General features: G+C 33.8%; 1 protein-coding gene across 1 annotated transcript in view; it reads left to right on the top strand.

Moving 5' to 3' along the window:
* Positions 1-14998, top strand: part of LOC124539164 (doublesex- and mab-3-related transcription factor A2-like) — a 32989-nt gene extending 17991 nt beyond the window's left edge. Inside the window, exon 4 of the mRNA XM_047116460.1 lies at positions 13991-14998. Coding sequence (XP_046972416.1) covers positions 13991-14718 — 728 coding nt within the window. The 3' untranslated portion in view covers positions 14719-14998. The remainder of the gene's footprint in view (positions 1-13990) is intronic.
* The last annotated feature ends 7960 nt before the right edge of the window (positions 14999-22958 follow it).

A 22958-nucleotide genomic window follows, 5' to 3' on the forward strand; every position in this document is an offset into this window, starting at 1 on the left:
CGAATGTGCAGGTTGCCTCCCGAACTAATTTTAACGTTAACACGCAACAATAAGATTCAATTTCGAACGCCAACTATAATAATAGAGGCGCCCAACAATTGGTTTTATTGTTACCACCCGCCGATTCAAAGTTGCTCTGCTGATCCACGACTTAGGTACTCAAATTTGAACTCTATTGCAGTAGTGTAAGGTCGGTTTTGGTCCGTGGTTTACGGTAGTAAATAATAGGTGTCGTGAACAATTGGCACGGCAGAAGCAGGGTGGCATTGTCAGTATCGCTAATCACTTGAGAATGAAGCTTGAATTAAGGGTTACGTCGAAATTGAACTTATTAAATGTGCTTTATTGAATTTTAGATACTGAATTTGTTATTCGGTTTTTAATTTGTTTTTTTTTCGTCACAGATTATTATTTATTAATAGACTGTTACTTTTTATTTGAGGACTTACATGCAACTAAATTATGATGGTACCTTGATCGGTTTACTTTTAATTATTGGGTTAAATTATTATCTGTGCAGAGTTCTGTAACACTTAAAGATACACTTTATGCATATCGTATGGCAGAGTATGGGCTTCTTTCGTGGCATTGTTTACATCAGATGAGATATACTTATGTAATTATTTTATTGCGTGGTAAAGTAAACTCCAATCATTTTTCTTATTAATCAGCTACATTGCACGCGTTCATCTAGACCTTGGCTAAGCTTTGTCTTAGCGTATTATAAGCCAACTCAAGCCTTGCCGAACAAAATCAAAATTTACTTCATTCAAGAGCACATTACAAGCACTTTTGAATTGTCATTTAACAATCTATATTAAGTGAAGCTACCACCGGTTCGGTACGTATATACAGAGAAGAACCGGAAAGAAACTCAGTACTAGTTACTCTTTTCTTTAAACGACATGTATAAAAAGTAATGTTTAGTTTTGTTCGTCCATATTCCACATAATGAGACCAGCTAGGCATTACCATTATGCCCTGTTCGTATCTATAGTATTAAAAACAAAACACTTACGCACCTTAACCGGGTCGTCTCATGTGGCGCGTGTAAAGCGGGGGTAGATCAATAGTTTTAAGTAAACACACGCGGTGGAAATATCGTCTAGAAATCAAAAAGGACAAAGTGTTGGAGCGGCCGTCGGCGCACGGCGGTCCACTTTGAGTGCTCTACGTTTTTTTGTCTGTTTGTGTATTCGAGCGTCGGTTTCGGCGGTGCCCCGTGTCTTTTTTTGTATATTTCTATCGACTTGGGAAAATATTTTCGACTGAAATTCTAAAACTAGTTTTTCACATATCTCTGCCTTTTTTAACTTTTATCTTATTTATAACGGGATATTCCATCAAAAATATTCATGGTAAAATTTAAAAAAAAAATCGTTAAAGAGGTTTGCTTGCTAACAGATATTATAAAACGAATGTCTTCTAACATTAATGAATAATTTATTAACATAAGAATTAATAACATTAAATGCTTAAATATGTATATACTTACAAATATGAACAAAAACTAGTTACTGTATAAATCTTGACCACGTGGAATGTTGGCAAGAATGCTAGCAGCATTTCCCCGTTGAATCGCAATTCCGATCCTCTGGGCAAAAAAAATGAACCAGCCCTCCTGTCACCAGTGGAGGCAATGAGGCGAGGTGTTATACTTTTGTTGAAGCTTTTGTCTTCTTAGTCAATTGCACAATGAGATGATAGCCGTCCGGATGTTTCAAATAACGACACTATGTTCATCGATATTGTATAAAAAAGGGATAAGCAATAATAAGTATAAGCTGTAAAATTGATGATATCAAAATACAAAAATCCCGATGAATTTTTTTTGCCGGTTTATCTCGGATGCGAGGTGTTTGTCTCCGAATTTATATTGTAGATATAGATATATTATCGAGTGGCTGACACTAAGAGACTACATGAGTATTGATAACTACGTTGTGTTTATTAATCTGTAAATAATTATAAAATTTATAAACAATCATATTTATTTAAATACTAGCGACCCGCCCGGGCTTCGAACTTCTTGATATGAATCGTTATATTAAGACAAAAGTACATAAAATCATTATAAATTGTAGCCTATATGTTAATCTGATGTATAACCTGTATGATAGTACAGTTTCACCCAAATCCGTCCAGTAGTTCTTTCGTGAAAGAGTAACAAACATACATCCATCCTCTCACACTTTCGTATTTATAATATTAGTAGGATTTATTACAATATTGCTATACCATCCAGTATTGTGATTTATTTTAACCTAAAACGGATTTGATGGGCAACATAATGTTGTTTCGAGTAATTTATTTGTTAGTTAATGTGCTGGATTGTAATAAAGTAAGTATAGTAAAGTAACAGCCTGTAAATTTCCCACTGCTGGGCTAATGGCCTCCTCTCCCATTAAGGAGAGGGCTTGGAACATATTCCATCACGCTGTTACAATGCGGGTTGTTGGAATGCACATGTAGCAGAATTTCAATGAAATTAGACACATGCATGTTTCCTCACGATGTTTTCCTTCACCGCCAATCAAAAGATGAATTATAAACACAAATTAAGCACATAGATATATGTATATTGGTGCTTGCCTGGGTTTGAATTCGAAATCATCGGTTAAGATGCATGCGTTCTAACCACTGGCCATCTCGGCTCGGACTTGTAATGTTAATGATAAAATTAAAAACATTAATACAGATTATTTCTTTAAGAATCGCTTTTCTTGATTTGAACATACTTTTAAACCTCATGAATTTGATTTTTCACATTCGACCAATAAATGAAAAAACTTTCGAGTTTACTGTGAACTGAAAACGAAATATAAATGTGAATTGTTCAAATTTACATTTAGTTTTTACAGTTTTAGTTATTGAATAGATGAGATCTGTATTGGATATTTGTATCCAATACAGAGTACGGTGACAGTTTGTATTGTATTTATATAAACTTTAAAGCAAGTCGTACGTGGTTTCCTCGGCGGCTAATTACGGTCGCAGCGATGCGGGCGAATTATGTGAATACCTAATTTTTAAATTTTTATAATTCGTTCAAAAGTTTTACAAAACAAAATAATTTTAATACAAAAACCCTCCCCAACAAACGTGCGCTTGTAACCGCTAATTAGTCCGAACCGTCTATTCAGTTATTATAACTTAATTAAGAGCGCTTCCAGTTTTCAGTTTCGCCAGTTTACAATCTTTTTTTTTTGTCGTGTAATTTTTAATCGCCGCACCGCTAAATAAAGTTTATATGTACTTTCGTTTGAAAAATTATCTGTAGCTCTTAAAAAATATTATCTGATATTTGAATAACTATGTTTTTCACATACTTAGCACCGTCTAGGCGTCGACGAGAGTAGTTAATCAAATCATTAAATTTATTGACTGTTATTAGTTATTATATCAAATCAATAATTACATAGGCAAAGTAATAGTAATTCTTAATCTTGCAAATATAAAACCTAGGAAAGTAACTCAAGGCTTACTAGCCCCGAGGCGTCTGTGTTACTTTCCGCTTTGTACCTTTAGTGCAACTTCTAATGACTCTATTCGGGATGTGTTTAGTATAATTTAGTAATGGTTGATCTCTAGATAGGATAAGATATAAATTAATTGTACTTTATTGACATACTATGTATTTAGAATGTTGGAAAAGAGTTAATAGTTACCAGTTATAGCTTTACTTTTGATTGACACTACAACGTGATTAAGCTATTTGTATATTTTCTTATCTTTATGGCTATTTCATCTCACATTAAATTATTTATATAATATATGAGACAAACAAAAAAAACCCGCTGAGTTTCTTTCACCGGTTCTTCTCAGGTCAGGGTATTTTCTTTTCCGAACCGGTGGTAGTGTTTCAATTGACCATCAATAAGAAAGTGTAATGCTTCTATATTGAATAAAGTTATTTGAGTTTGAGTTTGAGTTTGTAAAAACACTTGAATAAAAAATGTTTTTGATGTACGCATTACAGTGATATACTCGCATTAATCCAGTAGGTACTTATGGTAGATCTTATATGGTCGAATAGTATGGTTAAAGGAGTAAAAAAACTATCTTATCCTTATAAAAAGTGATCAAATAATTATCGGCTGAATAAAGTCACTTCTTATGACAAATTAAGTACTCAATTAAAAATAAAATAAACAATTATTTACAAACAGTTACGAAACAAATATCGTTTAAAGTTCTTTGATGTGAATTATATAAGTCTCTTTAGGTAATAACTAAAATGTTTGCGTGTGCCTTTTGCACAGAGAGGCGTTTCTTTTGCTTGTTTTTCGTTCGGGTCTCGCCAATTAGTTCCTAAATTTTCCCGTTCGTCTTTTTGTTCGTGTGCGCACTAGTTGGTGTTTGTTCAGAACTAGATGTTGTTTGAAGCGTTGATATAATACGCTCGTAGAGCTGGGCCCGTACTTTAAATTATGTTTATTTAAATTCATATACGAAAAAGCTTAGTTGTTGATGTTCAAGCGTTTAAAACCCAATGGTCGGCGGTATAACGACTCGAAAGTCAGTTCATGTTTCTTGTTCCCGCTTTAAACAGAAGATTTGACACTTAATATTTTGGAGACCCACTTACCACATAATACCTACTTTATTCAAATAAGCTTTTACTTTTTTTGAACCGTCATTGAAAAACTATAGTAAGTGAAAAACCGGCAAGATACTCAGTGGTTACTCTTATTAAAATTTAAAAATACAGTCATGTTAGTTAGATATAATAATTCTGTCTGGAAGCCAACAACTATTAATTCCCCACTTTTTTCATCGTCTGTATAGATTATACTCTATTATATTATTCTTATATTTTGTTTCCCAATGTATTTTTACAAATGATTTGAATTTATGAAACGGCAAAGTTAAAAATGTCTGTGGAATTTTATTACATAAACGGATACCTTGGCCCAAGAAGGATATTCCGCCACGCCGTATCAATGCGGTTTTGTGGTTATTACGTTTTTATAATTAGAGATATTTTTTCCGTCATGGTCTTTGTAATATTGATCGTATGCGTCAAATAGTGAAGGTATTCAAACATTAGCACTGCACGTAGTGGTACAAACAATACAACAACGCGATCCAGTCGGCGCGAAGCCAAGTAATAATATCGCATCTCGCCCAGCAGCCGGTAGGCTCGTGTTGAGACAGAGTAATGGACGATAAATAACGCGGACAAAGCAGATGAGACAATAACGCTGGAAGCGCGCCACGCCGCTGTCGGCGCGATTTACTGCCGCTGCGGCCGACACCGCGCGTGTGTACACCGCTTAACTTATATGTGTCCCCTGCTTATTGTCTGTTCGAACATTTAGATTCATTCGTTATTATATATAATATGTTCTCTGCTACAAGTATTCAAGTCAGATAAGCAAATTTATCACTGACGAGATGATTGTTAGACTGTTTTCTTGAAAAGTATAGGTAACTGTTGTAACTTAACAAACGAATAGTATGAATTTTATCTGAAAATTGCTTTCAACATTGAAAGTTTGTAAGGATCGATGTAGGTATGTTTGTTACTCTTTCACGAAAAAGATACGGAACGGATTTAGAAGAATTTTTACAGTTATATAGGTTATACATTAGATTAACAAATAGGCTACAATTTATAACAACAACAGCCTGTGAAATTTCCCACTGCAGGGCTGAGACCTCCTCTCCCTTTTGAGAAGAAGGTTTGGAACATATTCCACCACGTTGTTCCAATGCGGGTTGGTGGAATACACTTGTGGCATTTCTATGCAATGAGACACATTCAGGGCCATCTCGCCTCCAATTTATAACGAGGACCTACCGGCGTCAAGCGTGGCGGGTCGCTCTTAAGGAATAAATACTCTTTAACACAGATGTATGCTCATCAATCGGTTGCATTCGACTCTATCTAACACCGAAGTTCATTTCCCGGCGCGCGTTCGGTCGCGTCGAAGTAATGGCTATACTTAATACCTAACTTTCAACTTCCGACTTACCGATTTCAATCACCCAACTCTAGGAAATCGCTTCTAATAAAACCTGTCTAAGTTTGGCTTAAGATATACCGTTTATAGTGAAACTATTAATACTTAATAGGAAGAAAGTATTTTCTTTTAGTCTTAAAATATAGTTGTAATATGAAGGAACCGGAGATGTAACCACAGCTTTGCATCGGCTACTTCTCTCCCCTTAAGGAGACGGTTCGTGGCTTCCATTTTCCTTCACATCTGAACACGTTTATTATCATAACTAGCGGCCCGTCCCGGCTTCGCACGGTTGGAATTGAGATTAACAATTGTCGTTGTATTTCAACTCATTTACACAAAAACCTCAATAAATTATATCTAAACCTTCCTCATAAATCTAATCTTTGTCTATTAGTGAAAAGCATATGAAAATCCTCTCAATAGTTTTGGAGTTTATAACGAACATACAGACAGACACACGCGGTCGCGGGCCTTTGTTTTATAATATGTAGGGAAGAAAATTTACAAAATGGTTGAACGATATCTAGTCTACAACTAATACTATAAATGACGTCATGTTATCCAGCCTCGCTAAAACATGTACGGAACTAAACGAAATGACTGAAAGATAGATAAGTATTGAATTACACGTTACTATGTCTAACACAAATCAAACCAAATCAAACGTGAAGTAAACTTCACAATGATGCGTTTTTGAATCGTCAATAATTAAATTCTACCACCGTTTCGGAAAGCAGATTCTAGCGAGAAGAAACGGCAAGAAACTCGCATAGTTGCTCTTTTCAAATAAACACACTTTTCTACAGTGCTGTTATTTACTGTAATTAAAGTCCTATGATGGAACCCGAGCCTCCAGGCGTTTCTTTTTAAAAACACCTCCAAGAAACCCTCTCCCCAGTAGGCGTACATATTTTAAATTTAAAGCCAAGAGTTTGAATCAACCTAGAATGCAAGTTATATAAAAATATCAATAATTTTTAATTTAGATACTAAAAAAAGAATTGAATGTGAGTTGATTTTATTTGAATATGAATTCAATAACGGCTGTAATGGCTGCTCGGCGCGTTGTGACGCGTTTATTGACGGCCTCGTAACAATAATTTTTCGGGAAACGTTTTCACACGCATTGATGTGAAGTGAAGCGATCCGCTGTTGGTTTAATTTCCACGTTTACAAGTTTTACGATGATGTCAAAATTATTTCGCGATTTCATTCGAACGAGTGGATATAAAAAATAAGATAATTTTGTTTAATTGTTCGCTGTGAGATGTTTTATCTATCTGTAAACTTATAGTTACAAAAGAAATTTAAACTATCAACAACAACAGCCTGTTACTCCCACTGCTAGGCTAAAGTCTCTTCTCCCTTTGAGGAGGTTTGAAACATATTACCAATGCGGGTTGGTGGAATACGCATGTTGCAGAATTTCTGCAAAAATAGACACATGTAGGTTTTCTCACGATGTTTTCCTACCGCCGAGCATGAGATGAATTATGAACACAAATTAAGCACATATATATAGTGGTGCTTGACTGGGCTTGAACCCGAAATCATCGGTTAAGATGCACGCGTTCTTACCACTGGGACATCTCGGCTCTAAATAGATTAAAAAAAGGAATAAGGTACAGAACGAACGTACAATACATAATTATTACGTAAAACATCAAATTTGTTTTCCTACACCGCCGAGCATGAGATGAATTATTATAAACAAAAATTGACCACATGAACACTTAGTGATGCTTATTTTGATCGCAATCACCGTAACTACCAAATATTTATAAACACCGTTAAGACTTCATTTCATCGAATTCGATTAATTCCCAATTAAAGTTATAATAATTTAAAGTCTTGTTCATATCTGTTTAATGTTATTTAAGCCATAAAACTATTTTCCGGATTTCTCTAAGAAAAATATGTACCTACGGTTAAAAAGTACATACAGACGAAGCATTAAGTAGCTAATAAAAATTCAATGTTATTTCTCCTGTCTACTTTAATTCGAGCCCGGGGCCTAAATAATACAATTATTATAATACCAACACAGTTTAGTGTACAGCAATAAACACACACACTCACACTCCAAAACATTAAGCAGATGTCTTTATTCTTTACAATTTATTATTAAAAAGAATAAATACAGCCATCTCTTATCATTGTACGTAAAAAACACGTAATAATATGTTGCCGTCTCATTCGTGTAATGAGATTCAAAATGGCCCGTTGCGAGCTTGTATGGAATAATAGTGGTTTATTTTAATGAAATACTTTTGTGGGGGCGTAGCTTTTTATATTGCTTTGTGTTTCATTGTCTTTTTGTTCGTTTTGTGAGATTGAATACATACTATTTATATGCATTTGTTGATTTAATTCTTAGTTTTTTTTTTTGTAAAGAGGTTTTATAATTTGTAAACTATGATCCTTTTTAAGTGCGTAATTATTAGTGTCAGCCATCTTTGTTTGTACGTTGAATTAATCTTTATACAAACTGCGGTTCATCCTACATAACACGAAGTATTTTTCATTAAATTTACTACATTAGCAAGGAGATAAATGTGCAATTTTTACGTTATCTAGTTTCTTAGAATTAATCTAAAAATGAAAATACTATATTGAAGTGGGATAAGCACTTAAACTTATAACTCAAAGTTTCGTCGGAGTCAATTTATCGTATTCGTTTCTATAATACGACTCCGCGAATATTTTTAACTTTGCCTATAAATAAATTTAGTTCTCTTGTTTAAATGTATTCACAAATACTTATTGATTTTCATTCAACAAGAACTAGTTATATAAATAATAAAAAAGCGTATAACTAATTCGACTTTCGTGGAGTAACTTAAACTAAGTAAGTATAACTTAAACGAATCGAATATATGTATGTTTGTTACTCTTTCACAAAAAAACTACTGGACGGATTTGGATGAAATTTTACAGTAATATAGGATATACACCAAAATAACAAATAGGCTATAATTAATAATGATTTTATGTAATCTGGTCACAATATAACATTACATATAAAGTACGCGTGCGAAGTCAGAGCGTGTCGCCAGTTCAAACATAAAATCGATTCTGTTACGTGCCGATTCTTTTCGTTGGAATAAATATTCCGAACTAAATTTTACTTAACATTTAATTATGTAACGTTATTATATCGAATATAAAACAAAAAACTGTTTTGCATAAAAATATTCTTCTCAAAAGAACCATCAATGAAGTCAGTAATTACTCGAGTAGTTTTTTCTAAACTGAAATGTAAAGCAAAAGCCCAATGATATTCTAATAAACAGATATGTTATATCCATACTAAACAACAGAAAAAAGTGTGTTTATTTTAGTTTATTTTTACATTTCGTTAAAAGTAAAAAGGATAGCTTGATAAAAACAATAAGTAAAAGGGATGGAACTAGATGTTTTAATTACGCAAAACGTATTACTACGTAATTAAGATGTATAATAACATATTACTACGTAAAACAACTAAAGGCAAACGTCCCAATTAGGACGTTTTCTAGTCTTCACTTTTTGCGCGTTAATAACATATCTGTTTACTAGAACATCATTGCGAAAGCCTGTAAGTGTCTCACTGATGGGCTGAGGCCTCCTCTCCCTTTGGGAGGAAGTGTAATGAAGCTTATTCCATCACACTCTAATGCGGGATGGTATTGGCAAAATATAGAATTTAGACAAATTCTGGTGTTAAGATGTTTTCCCGTACTGCTGAGCACGAGATGAATTGTAAGTCATAAATTAAGCATATGAAAATAAAGTGGTTTGTATTTGGTTTGAATCATCATTGGTTAATATGATCATGTTTTAAACACTGACCATCTCGGCTCAAAACAATAATATATTCGAATATGCTCCGTAGAAGCCAATCATAAAAGTTACATACATTACTCATAATGAGTTGCAGTTATTGTTGATATCAAGTGATACTGGTATCATCTGTTTCAGATTTTTGTGGACATAAATAAGAACTGCTTGCTAATCAACAGCCTTTTTCAGCGAATAGCGTTATGCTCTGAATCTGACTGTTCGCTATGATAATCTTTTCAGTATTCCATTCGTAAGAGATATTACATAATCACAATTACTACATACCTGATTTGTACATATGAACGCCCCGACTGTACAAGCTATTACAACTCTGTATTTTTTAATTACCAAACCGACCCGAATTAATCTGCTAAGCAACGATTAGGTACGTTTTAAATATAGAAAACTCACACGTACAAACAATGCAACGCACTCACACTAATACAACTCGCTTATACATAATACGATCAAATTGTAATCGAATCACGCCCCCTCCTCTTCACCTCCCCCCTCGTTTAAAAAACAATAACATAGACCATTAAATTCGCACACATCACTGAAAACGCCTCGCACTCTAATTGCACGAACACAATCACTTGTTCGAGCGTTTGTGAAGCCAAGGAACAGGGCGCATTAGAAATGGCATTGGGCTCTAATAGCTACTGTTGTATACTAAATACTAACGAGATACCTCGGGTTCGTTACACCGTGCATAAGCTCCGTATTGACACTTAACATCGGGGCTTTTTTCTAAGAATTAATTTGGAAAACGTTGAAAGCCAACTTCGACCAAAGGTGGAGATTCTTGCCGATTTGACCGGTGGTAGCTTCACTTAATTGTTAAACGACGATTCAATAGTGTGTCTAAAAGCATACTTGAAATAAGTATATTTTTATTTTTATTTTTATTTTGTGAAACGCTATTTGATGCGTTCACTTTTTACAATGTTATCACAGATCAGTTGCATGCCTCGATCATTTTCAGTAATGACTTTTGAGTTTGTTCTCAAAGACTCTGGATAGATTAATTCGCACCCCTAATATTGAGGGTATAGTGTTAGTTTAATTAAAAACATATCTTTTCTGCAAACCTGATAACTTTACTGGGAAATAAATTTTGATATATCGTTATTAGCTCATAAATTTTAGTAATTTTTGAAATATAATATATTTATTAAACAACCCACGTGTGTTCTTAGGATGTGGAAATTTAGTTTTTCTTGTCGCTTCTCATAATGATATCCTGCATTTTATTTCCATGGCTTATAATGGCATCTCTAAATTGACATAGCTCTCTGCTGATCAAAATCCTTCCATAGATTTCGAGAAGATTAGGAGCTGACAGCATTACGCTGATCCAATGTGGAAGATTCTTATTTACCCCGTGCAGGTTTCTTCGCGATGTTTTTCATTACCGCCGAGAACAAGATGAATTCTAAATTCAAGCAAGCACATTAATCTAGTTATGTTTGGCCCGGATTTGTTTGCCAGATTCTTCTGTTAAATTTTACGTCTTTTAACCACTTTCCCATCATGGCTCTTCCCTGCAAATAACATTGTAGGATATATTAATTTAAATTTAATATAATCTCCCCATAATTATTGCCCTTGTCTTAGTGTCATAAAAAAAATCGTAACTCAAGTCATTATATATTTAAAGAAAGATCATTTTTTAACTAATTAATAAGCAATGTTTCGTATAACCCTGATGTTGTCATATATTATAGCTATAGGCGTTGAAATCGAGACTGGTTACATATATGGCACTTTTACATAATCTGTGTTTTAAGGTATAAGTACAATGAGTTACTTCTAAAAACATAAAAGCTATTATAGTCTTTATGTCTCGATGTACAAGTATGGTTATTGTTTGCCCGTTTTAGATGTATTGTGCGGTGTACGCTCTCGTCGCGCCCGTTCCAGTCGTGCGTTACGAGTTGTGACAATATTGTTTTAGTGTTTTGTGCTTTCTTAATGTTGAATTCCTGCGACACAAAGCGTTCTTTTTTTAAAATTATTTCAAAACCGACGGCTATTGTTTATTGTATTGCATTTAAACGCTCTGAAATATATTTTAAAATAATTAGTACGCAGAACGAGGCATTCATTAAAAATATGGTTTCATTTAAATTGTAGGTTTTGAAACGCATTGTATTACGTTATTCAAATAAAACAAAATACATTCAAAACTATGCACATATAACCTTTGTCTTTCTTCCATACTAGCCTGGTTTTCGATTCTTAAGATGCGTTTTATTAGCTAATAGATGATGATGATAAACGCAATATGAACAGCACTACAGTATGTTGTTTGTATCCAAATGATTCGTATATCTGATATATACACAACAATTGACAGTCTAGCTACTCTAATGGCTAGATATAAAGTTACAAATTCTGTTCTGGGTTCCACCTCAGATCCAACAAAAGGTTATTCAACAACAGCCTGTAAATTCCCACTGCTGGGCTAAAGGCCTCCTCTCCCTTTGAGGAGAAGGTTTGGAATATATTCCACCACGCTGTTCCAATGCGGGTTGTTGGAATACACATGTGGCAGAATTTCTATGAAATTTGTCACATGCAGGTTTCCTCACGTTTTTTTCCTTTACCGCTGAGCACGAGATGAATTATAAAGACAAATTAAGCACATGAATCAGCGGTGCTTGCCTGGGTTTGAACCCGCAATCATCGGTTAAAATGCACGCGTTCTAACCACTGGGCCATCTCTGCTCGGTTATTGGATTTTACTTAAAATTCTCAGTAACAGCCAGCAGTCTAGAAGTTGGACGTGCTTCAGAGAGCTCTTAACGTCGTTAGTTCTGAGTTTGTGCTCTTTCCGAGTCTGTCGAATTTGCTGTTTAAGAATCAGAGAAAAGAGAGTGCACCATGATTACACGTTTGTGCTTTAAAACATGTCTGGTTGTTGTGGCTCACGCCGACATCTCTCCAGAGATTTGCCGGACCATGACCAATATCGACCAGTAATAAATCACCATCATCTATGACAAATTCTCGCTGTTTCCCGGAGCTCCATCACACCGAATTTAGATATTATCTTACTATATATCCTTGATTATTTCCTTATCTTAAGTATTAATGGTAATCGTACTATTATTAATAAATTGTTCTTTCAAGCAAAATCTATTTTTCCCATGGAAGTGATCCGCTCTTTTGCTTCTCTTAAAAATAGTGCAGACCTTGCAAGCGCGCCAAAACGGGGACATTTATTGTATATATCATAGTTTGAAATCATGTAACCGATTATAAAAAAAGGAGTTCCCGTAATGAACGCTAAAGTTGAGTCACATGATAAACCTTCAATGTAGCTTATTGTATAGATTCGCATGCACGTATTGACTCACTGACTCACCCAGTGTGACTTTTAAACTCAACTTATAGAGTTTTGTTACTCGTTCGCTCGTACATTTGCGGGCCGTGTTTGCTCGGCGCTGTGTGCACAGAGGAATGATTTTTTTTATGTATTTTAACTTGTAGAGGTTTTTAACGAAACATGTTTCAAAGAAAACTTAACATTTTTGTTTATTTTCGAGACATTTACTTTGAATGCGCTTTTGTGTGCTTTTTATTTGCTTATTTTTATATTATTTAATTTTTGGAACTTTCCTATGAAATGTAAATATTACGTGAGTTAGAAGTCATTCTTTGTTTTACTATTGGTAGTCAAGTTTTAACTCTTTTACGAAATTAATTAAAATGTTATGTTTAAATACTTAATTAAAGATCATATGGGAAGATTATAGACGACAAATTATGTTAAAAATATTATATTAGTCGCCAATTTTGGTGTAAGGTCTTTAATAGTATGTCTTTGTAATATAAAAGGTGGCACCATAGAATTTACATGCCGATTCAGAAGTTCATTCGTACAGTCAATGTTACGACTCAAAAGAAATTCATGGAGTACATTTTAATTTCATTTTAAATGTGGGATTAATTATAAATATTTATCAGGCGTATCAAATATATACATATTTAGTAAGGGCATTCCGTCGATATCTGGATTATTATGTATTAGACATACCTACTACGCTTACTTTTTGAGTATAACTGTAATATCAATCACTTATTAATAACTATAAATATGAATATGTACATCACAAACGCCAAGTTATTGAAAACTTTTATTGATGTCTATATTCAAATAAATAAATTAATGTTACTTTTTCTTTTGTCAACAGTACACAAACGAGCTCGAATCACAGAGGTATGTTCAAGCCCATCTCCGCCAGAAATGACGCAGGAGAGTAAAACGCCAGTTCATACTCCGCCGCTTTCCACACCACCGCCACGGTCACCATCCGACCACGAACTAAACGTCGAGGAGGAGCTGGAGCACTCTGAACCATCCCTCACGCCAGAGAACCTGTCGATGAAGGAACAGAGACAGGATGAGGTGAAAAAAGAAGACGAGGATAAATGGGATCCGACGTATAAGTACCGACGCGGGAAGGACGCGCCCATGTCGGAAGCTGAGGACGCTGTGCCCTTCCAGAAGTCGCCCATCGATGTCTTAATAAAGGTGTTCCCGAAACGCAGTCGACAGGAGATCGAAACCATCCTAGCTAGATGCAAAGGGGATGTAGTCGCTGCCATGGAAATGATGGTCAACGGCCCCGAGCAGTCCTACAGCTTGACACCCGAGTCTCCCTACATGCAGAACTACCAATCGAGGTCTGCGTTCTCTCCGCTGTCAAACCAGAGCTTCAAATTTTCACCATCTAGAAGATTCCTCACGCCACCCTACAGTGGTACGCGCTACATGCCGACAGTGATACGACCTCCTCCAGAGTATCTGTCTTCTTTCTTGCCTCCCTCCGAGCTGATGTACGGGCGACAACTGCAAGTGCCGTCCCCCGGAACTTCTCCCACTTCTGACAACACGAATAATGATGGATTTTCTGATTAGGGGTACCTGAAATATTGGACAGTACTTTAAACCGTTACTGACCATTAACATGAAATTATAACACAATCTCTGTGAAATTGAAAATGATGTAAAGACTTGAGTTAAAGTATGTGAACGAGTCAGTCAGTTTTAAGTTAGAGATACTCATCTTAAACGAGTTACATAATTATACAATATGTTGCATAGTTATTATATAATTATATAAAATTAAATACAATGACAATGTAAGTGTAAGATATTAATTAATTAATTAAGATGATCGCGGAATTGGTGAGCGACTGTAAATATGTGTTTTGCTTCATTAGACATAGTTGTGATAAATTAGTTAAATAAACATACATGCTAGGCTATCTAGTCGTTTATTTCAATAGAATTTGTGCAAAGCAAAATATAAAATATAAATCCATTTTTTGGTTATAAAAATATGTTTTACAACTTATATTGAATGCGACTGTTCTTTTTATTGTAAGTAGTTTTTATTTCACGTATTTTCAAATTTAGTATCCGAAAGGTGGCAACACTGAAAATATAAAAAATGTATACTTCTTTCATTTGTTTTTCAAGAGTAATCATAACATACTCTAAGACAACTGCATTACTGCTAATTATAAATATCACTAATTGTATTGAAATAAACTCTATTTCCCATTGCCATCGGTTTATCGGTGTATGGATTAAAATAAAGTATACTTGTAAGCCTTTAGTGATATTTGAGTATACGAAGTTATAAGTCAAAGTTATGAAGTGACATTTTCAAGTGTATATTGATCGATTGCATACTAGTTAACCTAAATAACTATTCTATAAAAGCAAATTGAAAACTCACCGTTACTACTACGTTACTCACTCACTCATCATAAACATTTGTACAGTATAAGTGAGATGCGAAGTGAGTTCTGATATATTGTAATTGTAAACGAGATTACTGCTTTAGTTTTATACACTAAGGTTATGCGTTTCTTTAGTTCCATTATTAAAGTTTTATTTTTATTGTATTGATCAAGTTTTCGACCGATGAATTGGAATAGGGTTAGTAGAACAATAAATTTGTGAAAAGTGTACTAATTCGAATTAGCTAGGACAATTGGGCTCCATATTTGTGTGAGTAATTTGGACTCGTAATTAACGATCAACGACGAGTAAAAATGTTCAGTTAAATCTGCGAGTAGAATCTATGTGATGTAAATATGTAAAGGTAAAATCGAATGTCGAACTCTTTTGCACGTTTTGTCGCTATTTTCATATTTTTTCCTCAAAAAAAACTTTAATCTATATCTCAAAATAAAAACAGTCAGCGTGATGAATTCTGACAATGTTTTTATTTCAACCTTACAACCCGACGCGGTGCGGTTACTGCACTTATTTTTACTAGATATTTCAAAGACATTGGATCAACTTATTTTATTCTTATAAAAGAAATTAGGACGGCATCTAAGTAAAGTAAAAATGACTGACTCTGTCCATAAATGCCCGTATCCTATTTAACAAAACAAAATTGATAGAATAAGATCGTTTTTTGAGTTAACGAAAGCAAAGCCGCGGGCCGAAACTAGTACTAACTAATAAATAAGCGCGTTGTGCAAAAGGGATTACACTCGATTCATCTCAATACGTAGTGATCTTACCGTGTAATTCTCAACAAATATTTTCTCTCGATATTCATTGATATATAAATATTTTAGTATTAATGGCTAAGTGAGGCGTTAGACGCCATTTTGTAAATAAACGAGTACCTATTATACGTAATAATTTCATTGTAAGTAATTAGTTAATATTAAACTTAGATGTTCTAGATTAATTTTTATAGATAATTACCAAACAGATTATATACAATAGAATGGTTTTAGCGAGTATTTTGTTTTTTTAATTTTGATATTTAAACTGACCTCCTTTTCTATACGGCAAACATTTAATTATCACGATCGGGGATTCACCTTGATCAAACTCAAAGACAGATCAATGTACGTAATAAATATACCCTTAGCTGCTCGTATTGCAATATTTTGAACAAATAATATAATAGTCTTTAAATACTCGTTAAAATAAGTGTTCATAAATAATTAGTGTTAATATTATATTTATACTTATTATGTACTTAAAATATTAGAAGTGGAATGTTTAATCGTTTAGAGTAGCTGAATGTAAATGTTCTGAACAATAAACGGCTCATTACACGCAGACTCGCCTCTTGTTTCCTTCATTTCAAATGTCTCCTACGAACGATAATTCTGTGATCATACATGTGGAACGGAACGGTCTTTCTGCAATCGTAATGATGGGAATTATATTTTCAATTAACCCGTTCGTACGAACGTACTTAGTCGTTCGTAATATGTTGGTACTCAATATGTTCAATGCAATAATAACTTACTTTACTGAAATCACTACATAGCATAAAACAAAATTGCTTTCTCTGTCCCTATATCCCTATGTATGCTTGAATCTGCAAAACTACGCAACGGATTTGAATGCGGTTAATTTTAATAGATTGAGTGATCTGAGAGGCAGGTTTTTGTATTTAATACATAGACGATATAGTAAAGACTGATAATTTTAGAAGTTTGTAATGTGATGTAGTAAATAAACAAATTCTGTAGGCAATATATTTAGTGTCAGTATTGCACCCGTGCGAAGCCGGGTCGCTAGTTTATAATAAAAATGCATTCTCAAAACGTCCATGAATTAAACATAACATATATAGACATAATGACATAGATTGTCAATATTCGGTAACACATTTTAATAATATTTAGGCAAATGGGCCACAATGGCTACGGGCCACAAGCGCGCATAAACAGCGGCGTTGGTAGGAATATAAACTATCAATTGCATCGTCAACGCATCATCAACCTTAGAAACTAAGACGTTATAACCTTATTTTTGTAATGACACTAGATTACTGAAACAAAACAATACTCGATAGTCTTTATATTTTACCTAACCATCATCATCTTTTCATAGTATAAAACAAAGTCGCTTTCTCTATGTCCCTTTATACGCTTAAATCTTTAAAATTGAGTGATATAAAGATAAACGTTGATTATTTTAAAGATTTCTAATTTGATGTCGTAAAAAGACACATTTTTGCGCATATATTGCAAACGCTGGCAAAAAAGAAAATCTTTTAAAGAAGCAAAACAACTAACTTAATTTCCGTCATTTGTCAATAAACATAAAATATTAACAACAATTATAAGTATCGTTTTAAGACAAGAAGAATTATAAATTACATATACGAGAAATAGTGGTTAGTTATTTTGATTATAAGAAAATAAACAATAATCATAATTGTGAGTATACTCTTCAATAACAATGAATTTATATAGATTCAAGAAAGTCGAGATGGAACAGTGGTTCGAACGCGTGCATCTTAACCGATGATTGCGGTATCAAACCCAGGCAAGCACCGCTAATTCATGTGCTTAATTTGTCTTTATAATTCATCTCGTGCTCAGCGGTGAAGGAAAACATCGTGAGGTAACCTGCATGTGACAAATTTCATAGAAATTCTGCCACATGTGCATTCCACCAACCCGCATTGGAACAGCGTGGTGGAATATGTTCCAAACCTTCTTCTCAAAGGGAGAGGAGGCTTTTAGCCCAGCAGTGGGAATTTACAGGCTGTTGTTGTTGTTGTTGTTGTATATAGATAGAAAACTGGAGCTACACTCTTCACAATATTTACAATGGCACCGAAGAAACAAAATATTGGAACATGGATATCATGAATATTTATATTAGATCTATCTAATCGCTTTTTAGATATTCTTTGTTCAGTTTATATGTTAAACGTCGAATTAAAACAGTACTCGGTAAATCGGAACCTCTTAAATGTAGTGCGTCTAACTGGCCGACAGACAGTTAACCACTCGCCGACATCGACGCTCGAGTGACGCACCATTGTGAGGCCGACAGCGTGACGTCGAGTTGACGTCCATTAGACGTCGGCTTAACGTCGTTTCATCTTCGTATGTTATGATAGTATTTTTTAAATTTTGATACATATATAACAGAATCATTTATTATTAGTAATTTATAACATAAAGATTCAAATAGTATATCGAAGCCTTAATCTTCGCCTGAAAGGTAGAGTTTGCCTTATATGATCTTAAATGATATAAAACATTTACATTAGAGTAACAGACTCTGCTTTTACAAAGTTTTTGTATGACCTTACTTATACATATAATAATACTAATAATGATTAACACAGTAGGCACTCAACGAAACTATTTTATCTGAGGTGAACTGCTTCTTTGGTTCCGTCGGCTGTTTTTAAAAAGGAATGGTTTCCTAAATAAAACCGTACCATATTTTATGACTTTGATTGATTAGTGTCAAACCTAATTTCCATTTAAGGAATTTACTTAAGAACTTACTACATTAAGAAATTTACTTGGTGGTAGGGCTTTGTGCAAGCCCGTCTGGGTAGGTACCACCCACTCATCAGTTATTCTACCGACAAATAACAGTACTCAGTATTGTTGTGTTCCGGTTTGAAGGGTGAGTGAGCCAGTGTAACTGCAGGCACAAGGGACATAACAACTTAGTTCCCAAGGTTGATGGCACATTGACGATGTAAGGAACAGTTAATATTTCTTATAGTGTCATTGTCTATGGGTGATGGTGACCACTTACCATCAGGTGGCCCATCTGCTCGTCCACCAACCTATACCATAAAAAAAAAAATTAAGGAATAATTTTAAATCGAACGTTAAAATAACTTTGATTAATAAGACGTAACAGACGTATTAATATATAAACGATTATATACACGATCATAAAGAGTGCAGTTCGAATTTGTTGATTTTTGTATGTAACTGCTCGTCAGAAAAGAATTTGCCTTCTTTATTACTATATTTATACATTATTGAATATTTAAAAATGATACAAAAGTGATCTCAAGAGCCTCATCGAATAATATATTTTGTTTTGATTTAGAGAGCAGGGGCAAATTCTAGGTAGAGCTAAGGATTCGTAATTAGAAACACTAAAATACTTGTTTTTAAAATCTGTCAATATATACTTAGCGGCCGTTTAGAATTGATAACTCAAATCTAGGCAATATTTTCTCCCACGCCCCAGGAGTACGTTAAAGCACATTAACAGTTAGAATCGTAATGAGGCGATCATTATCATTCCACTATAGACCTTCAGTATCGAGCAAATCTAGTTTAGAAAAAATACTATTAATAATACATTTTTAACTATCGATAATTGAATCCGTACTATTTACTATTAAATATTTATAAGTTGAAAATGTAACATCTCGCCCCATTGCCTCCACTGGTGACAGGAGGATTGGTTCGTTTTTTGCCCAGAGGATCAGAATTGCGAATCAATAGGGAAATGCTGCTAGCATTCTTGCCACCATTCCACGCGGTCAAGATTTGTACAGTAACTAGTTTTAGTTCATATTTGTATATATTTAAGCATTTAATGTTATCATTTCTTATGTTAATAAATTCTTAGAAGTATAGTAGAAAAAAAAGCACGTCTCTATAAAAGTAAATTTTGAAATTATTCAATTATGTTGCTTCAATGCGGGATGGTGAATTGTAATAAATTGCTGACTCTTATTGATAAAAAAAATATGAAATATCAAAACTATTACATTAAACGTTTCCTGACGAAGCTTTTTGGCGACAAACACGTATTATATGTTATTGAAACAAGTTATAGTGGTATGCATTTCCTGCATCGATATTTTCCGCGATACTATTTGAGTACATTGATTCGAATAAGTCAATCTATTCCTTAGTATTTGTATTTAGACCCAGCTAGATGTCTAGACGATAGTCCCACTACCCACATGTGTGACAAGCAAGCTAATGTTAATTAAGATTATCTTGCGTTGTGTGGGCTTAGTTACGATATAGATTTTCATTTCTTAATTAGTATGTATCCTAAAATATATTTAATGCTTTTAGAGTGTTTTTATATATTTCATTATTTACATTAATAAAACATTACAAAAAAAACATAGAAATAAAATTGGATTTGAATATAAGATAAAATATTGAACAGTAAAATCTAAAATGTATGCGTTATGGCCTTTGATCTCATCAGTGCAAATGACAACAATGTAACAACTCACTTGACAACAATTTGGTCAACCGAAACGTAACGTTACTACGAATTAATAAAATTTACAACCCACTATTATGAAATTAACCCCATTTTATAGCACAGGAATATTTACTTTAACACACTAGAGATAGACGTCAAAACAGCCTGTGTAATAAATTGTCATTTTCAAACTGCGAACAGGAAGCCTTTCAAGTTGTTAAATAATGAGAAAATATTCGCATGCGAGACTAGACCTTACTACAACGTTCAAATGTTTAAATTTCTATAAAAATATATTAGAATAAGTATCAAAATTTTACTTTCTATTTAAAAAGATTTTAATTCAGTTAATCGCGAGATTCGAATTCGCAACACGCGTCTGACACGTGACGCAAACAAGATGGCGGGCGCTCTCTATTTAAATTTGACGGCTGTAATTGTTTGTTGGTTTTTAAATAGCATTAGAGTTGGTTAAGATGTTTTGAATTTACAAGCGTGTGAGAAAATTTAATTATTTTTTAAACGTTAAATCAATTTACAAATCTTTTAATCGGATTATTTATTATTTACATAAACTATTAATTTTTAACCTTTAAATGTATTTGCGTATGGATTCAAAGCACAAAGTAATTAATAAAAATAAATAGTATATCTTCCTGCGAATGAACTAAATATTCATTTGCCATTTATAGGAGTAATCTTCGACTCAAAGCTCCGCTTTCATCTGCATATTGATCACATAATAAATAAAAGCTTTAAAACACTAGGATTCATATTACGTAATGGTAGGGACTTTAAAAAAGTGTCCAGTAAAATTAATCTTTATAACACTTTAGTACGCAGTACGCTAGAATATTGTAGCAATGTTTGGAATCCACATTATGAAGTATACATAAAAAGAATAGAACGGGTTCAAAAGAGATTTTTGTGGCACCTGTCTTACAGCTGTAACATAACTAAAACACACCCTCATTACATTGACCGATTAAAATACTTTAACCTTGATTCTCTACAAAACAGAAGAGAAATACTTGACCATACATTTCTGTTCAAAATGGTAAATAAAGATATAGACAGCCCGCAATTACTTTCAAAACTATACTTTAATGCACCAGTAAAACTCCCAAGAAGGCTCGTGTATACTCCATTCAATACAAAAAAATGCAAAAGTAATCTCGCTCATTATTCACCTTTGAATAGAATGACATTAAAGTTTAACTCTCTTTTTAAAAATACTAATATTGATATATTCTCGGGAAGGCCTCTTGAATTCAAAAAAACAATTAAAAAATGTATAATTAATTAATTAAGCTTAGATTTTAGTTTATAGTTGATGGTTCTCCATGCACTTTATTTAAACTAAAATGTATTTAAACCAAAATGTTAACTTGTGATTACATGCACTCTGTTACTATTTCAGCATGAAGTGGTTGCCTGTAACTGAGGTAGCACATAGCATCTTAATTGTATTAATTTAAATGGCTGTATTTGTGTATACTTTGTTGGCGATCCAATAAATAAATAAATAAATAAATAAATAAATAAATAAATAAGCTTTTACATTCACGATGCTACACTTAGATTACAGATACACTCGTAAAACAATTTTATTTGACACCCGCAGTTTGTTATCACCGCCTAATATGGCTGAAATAATTGGTCTTATAAATAGTGTCTGGTAACTCGCAACATAATTAAAGTGTTTTCACTTAACATCAATGTTTAAATGGTCCTTCCACGACAAATAAAATTAAAATATACTTTAGTCGAGCTTGAGAAATGTGTTAAACGTAAAACTACCCCCCAGTTTGGAAAGAAGAATGTTTATAGAAGAACCGCTAAGGAACTCATTCATCGTCATCATCAGCCTGTAAATGTCTCACTGAAGGTCTAAGGCCTCCTCTCCCTTTGTGGCGAAGGATTGGAGCATATTCCACCACGCTGCTACAATGCGGGTTGGTGGATTACACATATGGCAGAATTTTTATGAAATTAGACACATGTAGGTTTTCTCACGATGTTTACCTTCACCGCCGAGCACGAGATAAATTATAAACATAAATTAAGCACATGAATATTCAGTGGTGCTTGCCTGGGTTTGAACCTGCAATAATGCACGCGTTCTAGCCATCTCGGCTCTCGGTTCAACTCAGTAGAAATTTAAAAAAAGA

The sequence above is a fragment of the Vanessa cardui genome, chromosome 22, assembly GCF_905220365.1.
Source record: "Vanessa cardui chromosome 22, ilVanCard2.1, whole genome shotgun sequence".
Lineage (NCBI taxonomy): Eukaryota > Metazoa > Arthropoda > Insecta > Lepidoptera > Nymphalidae > Vanessa > Vanessa cardui.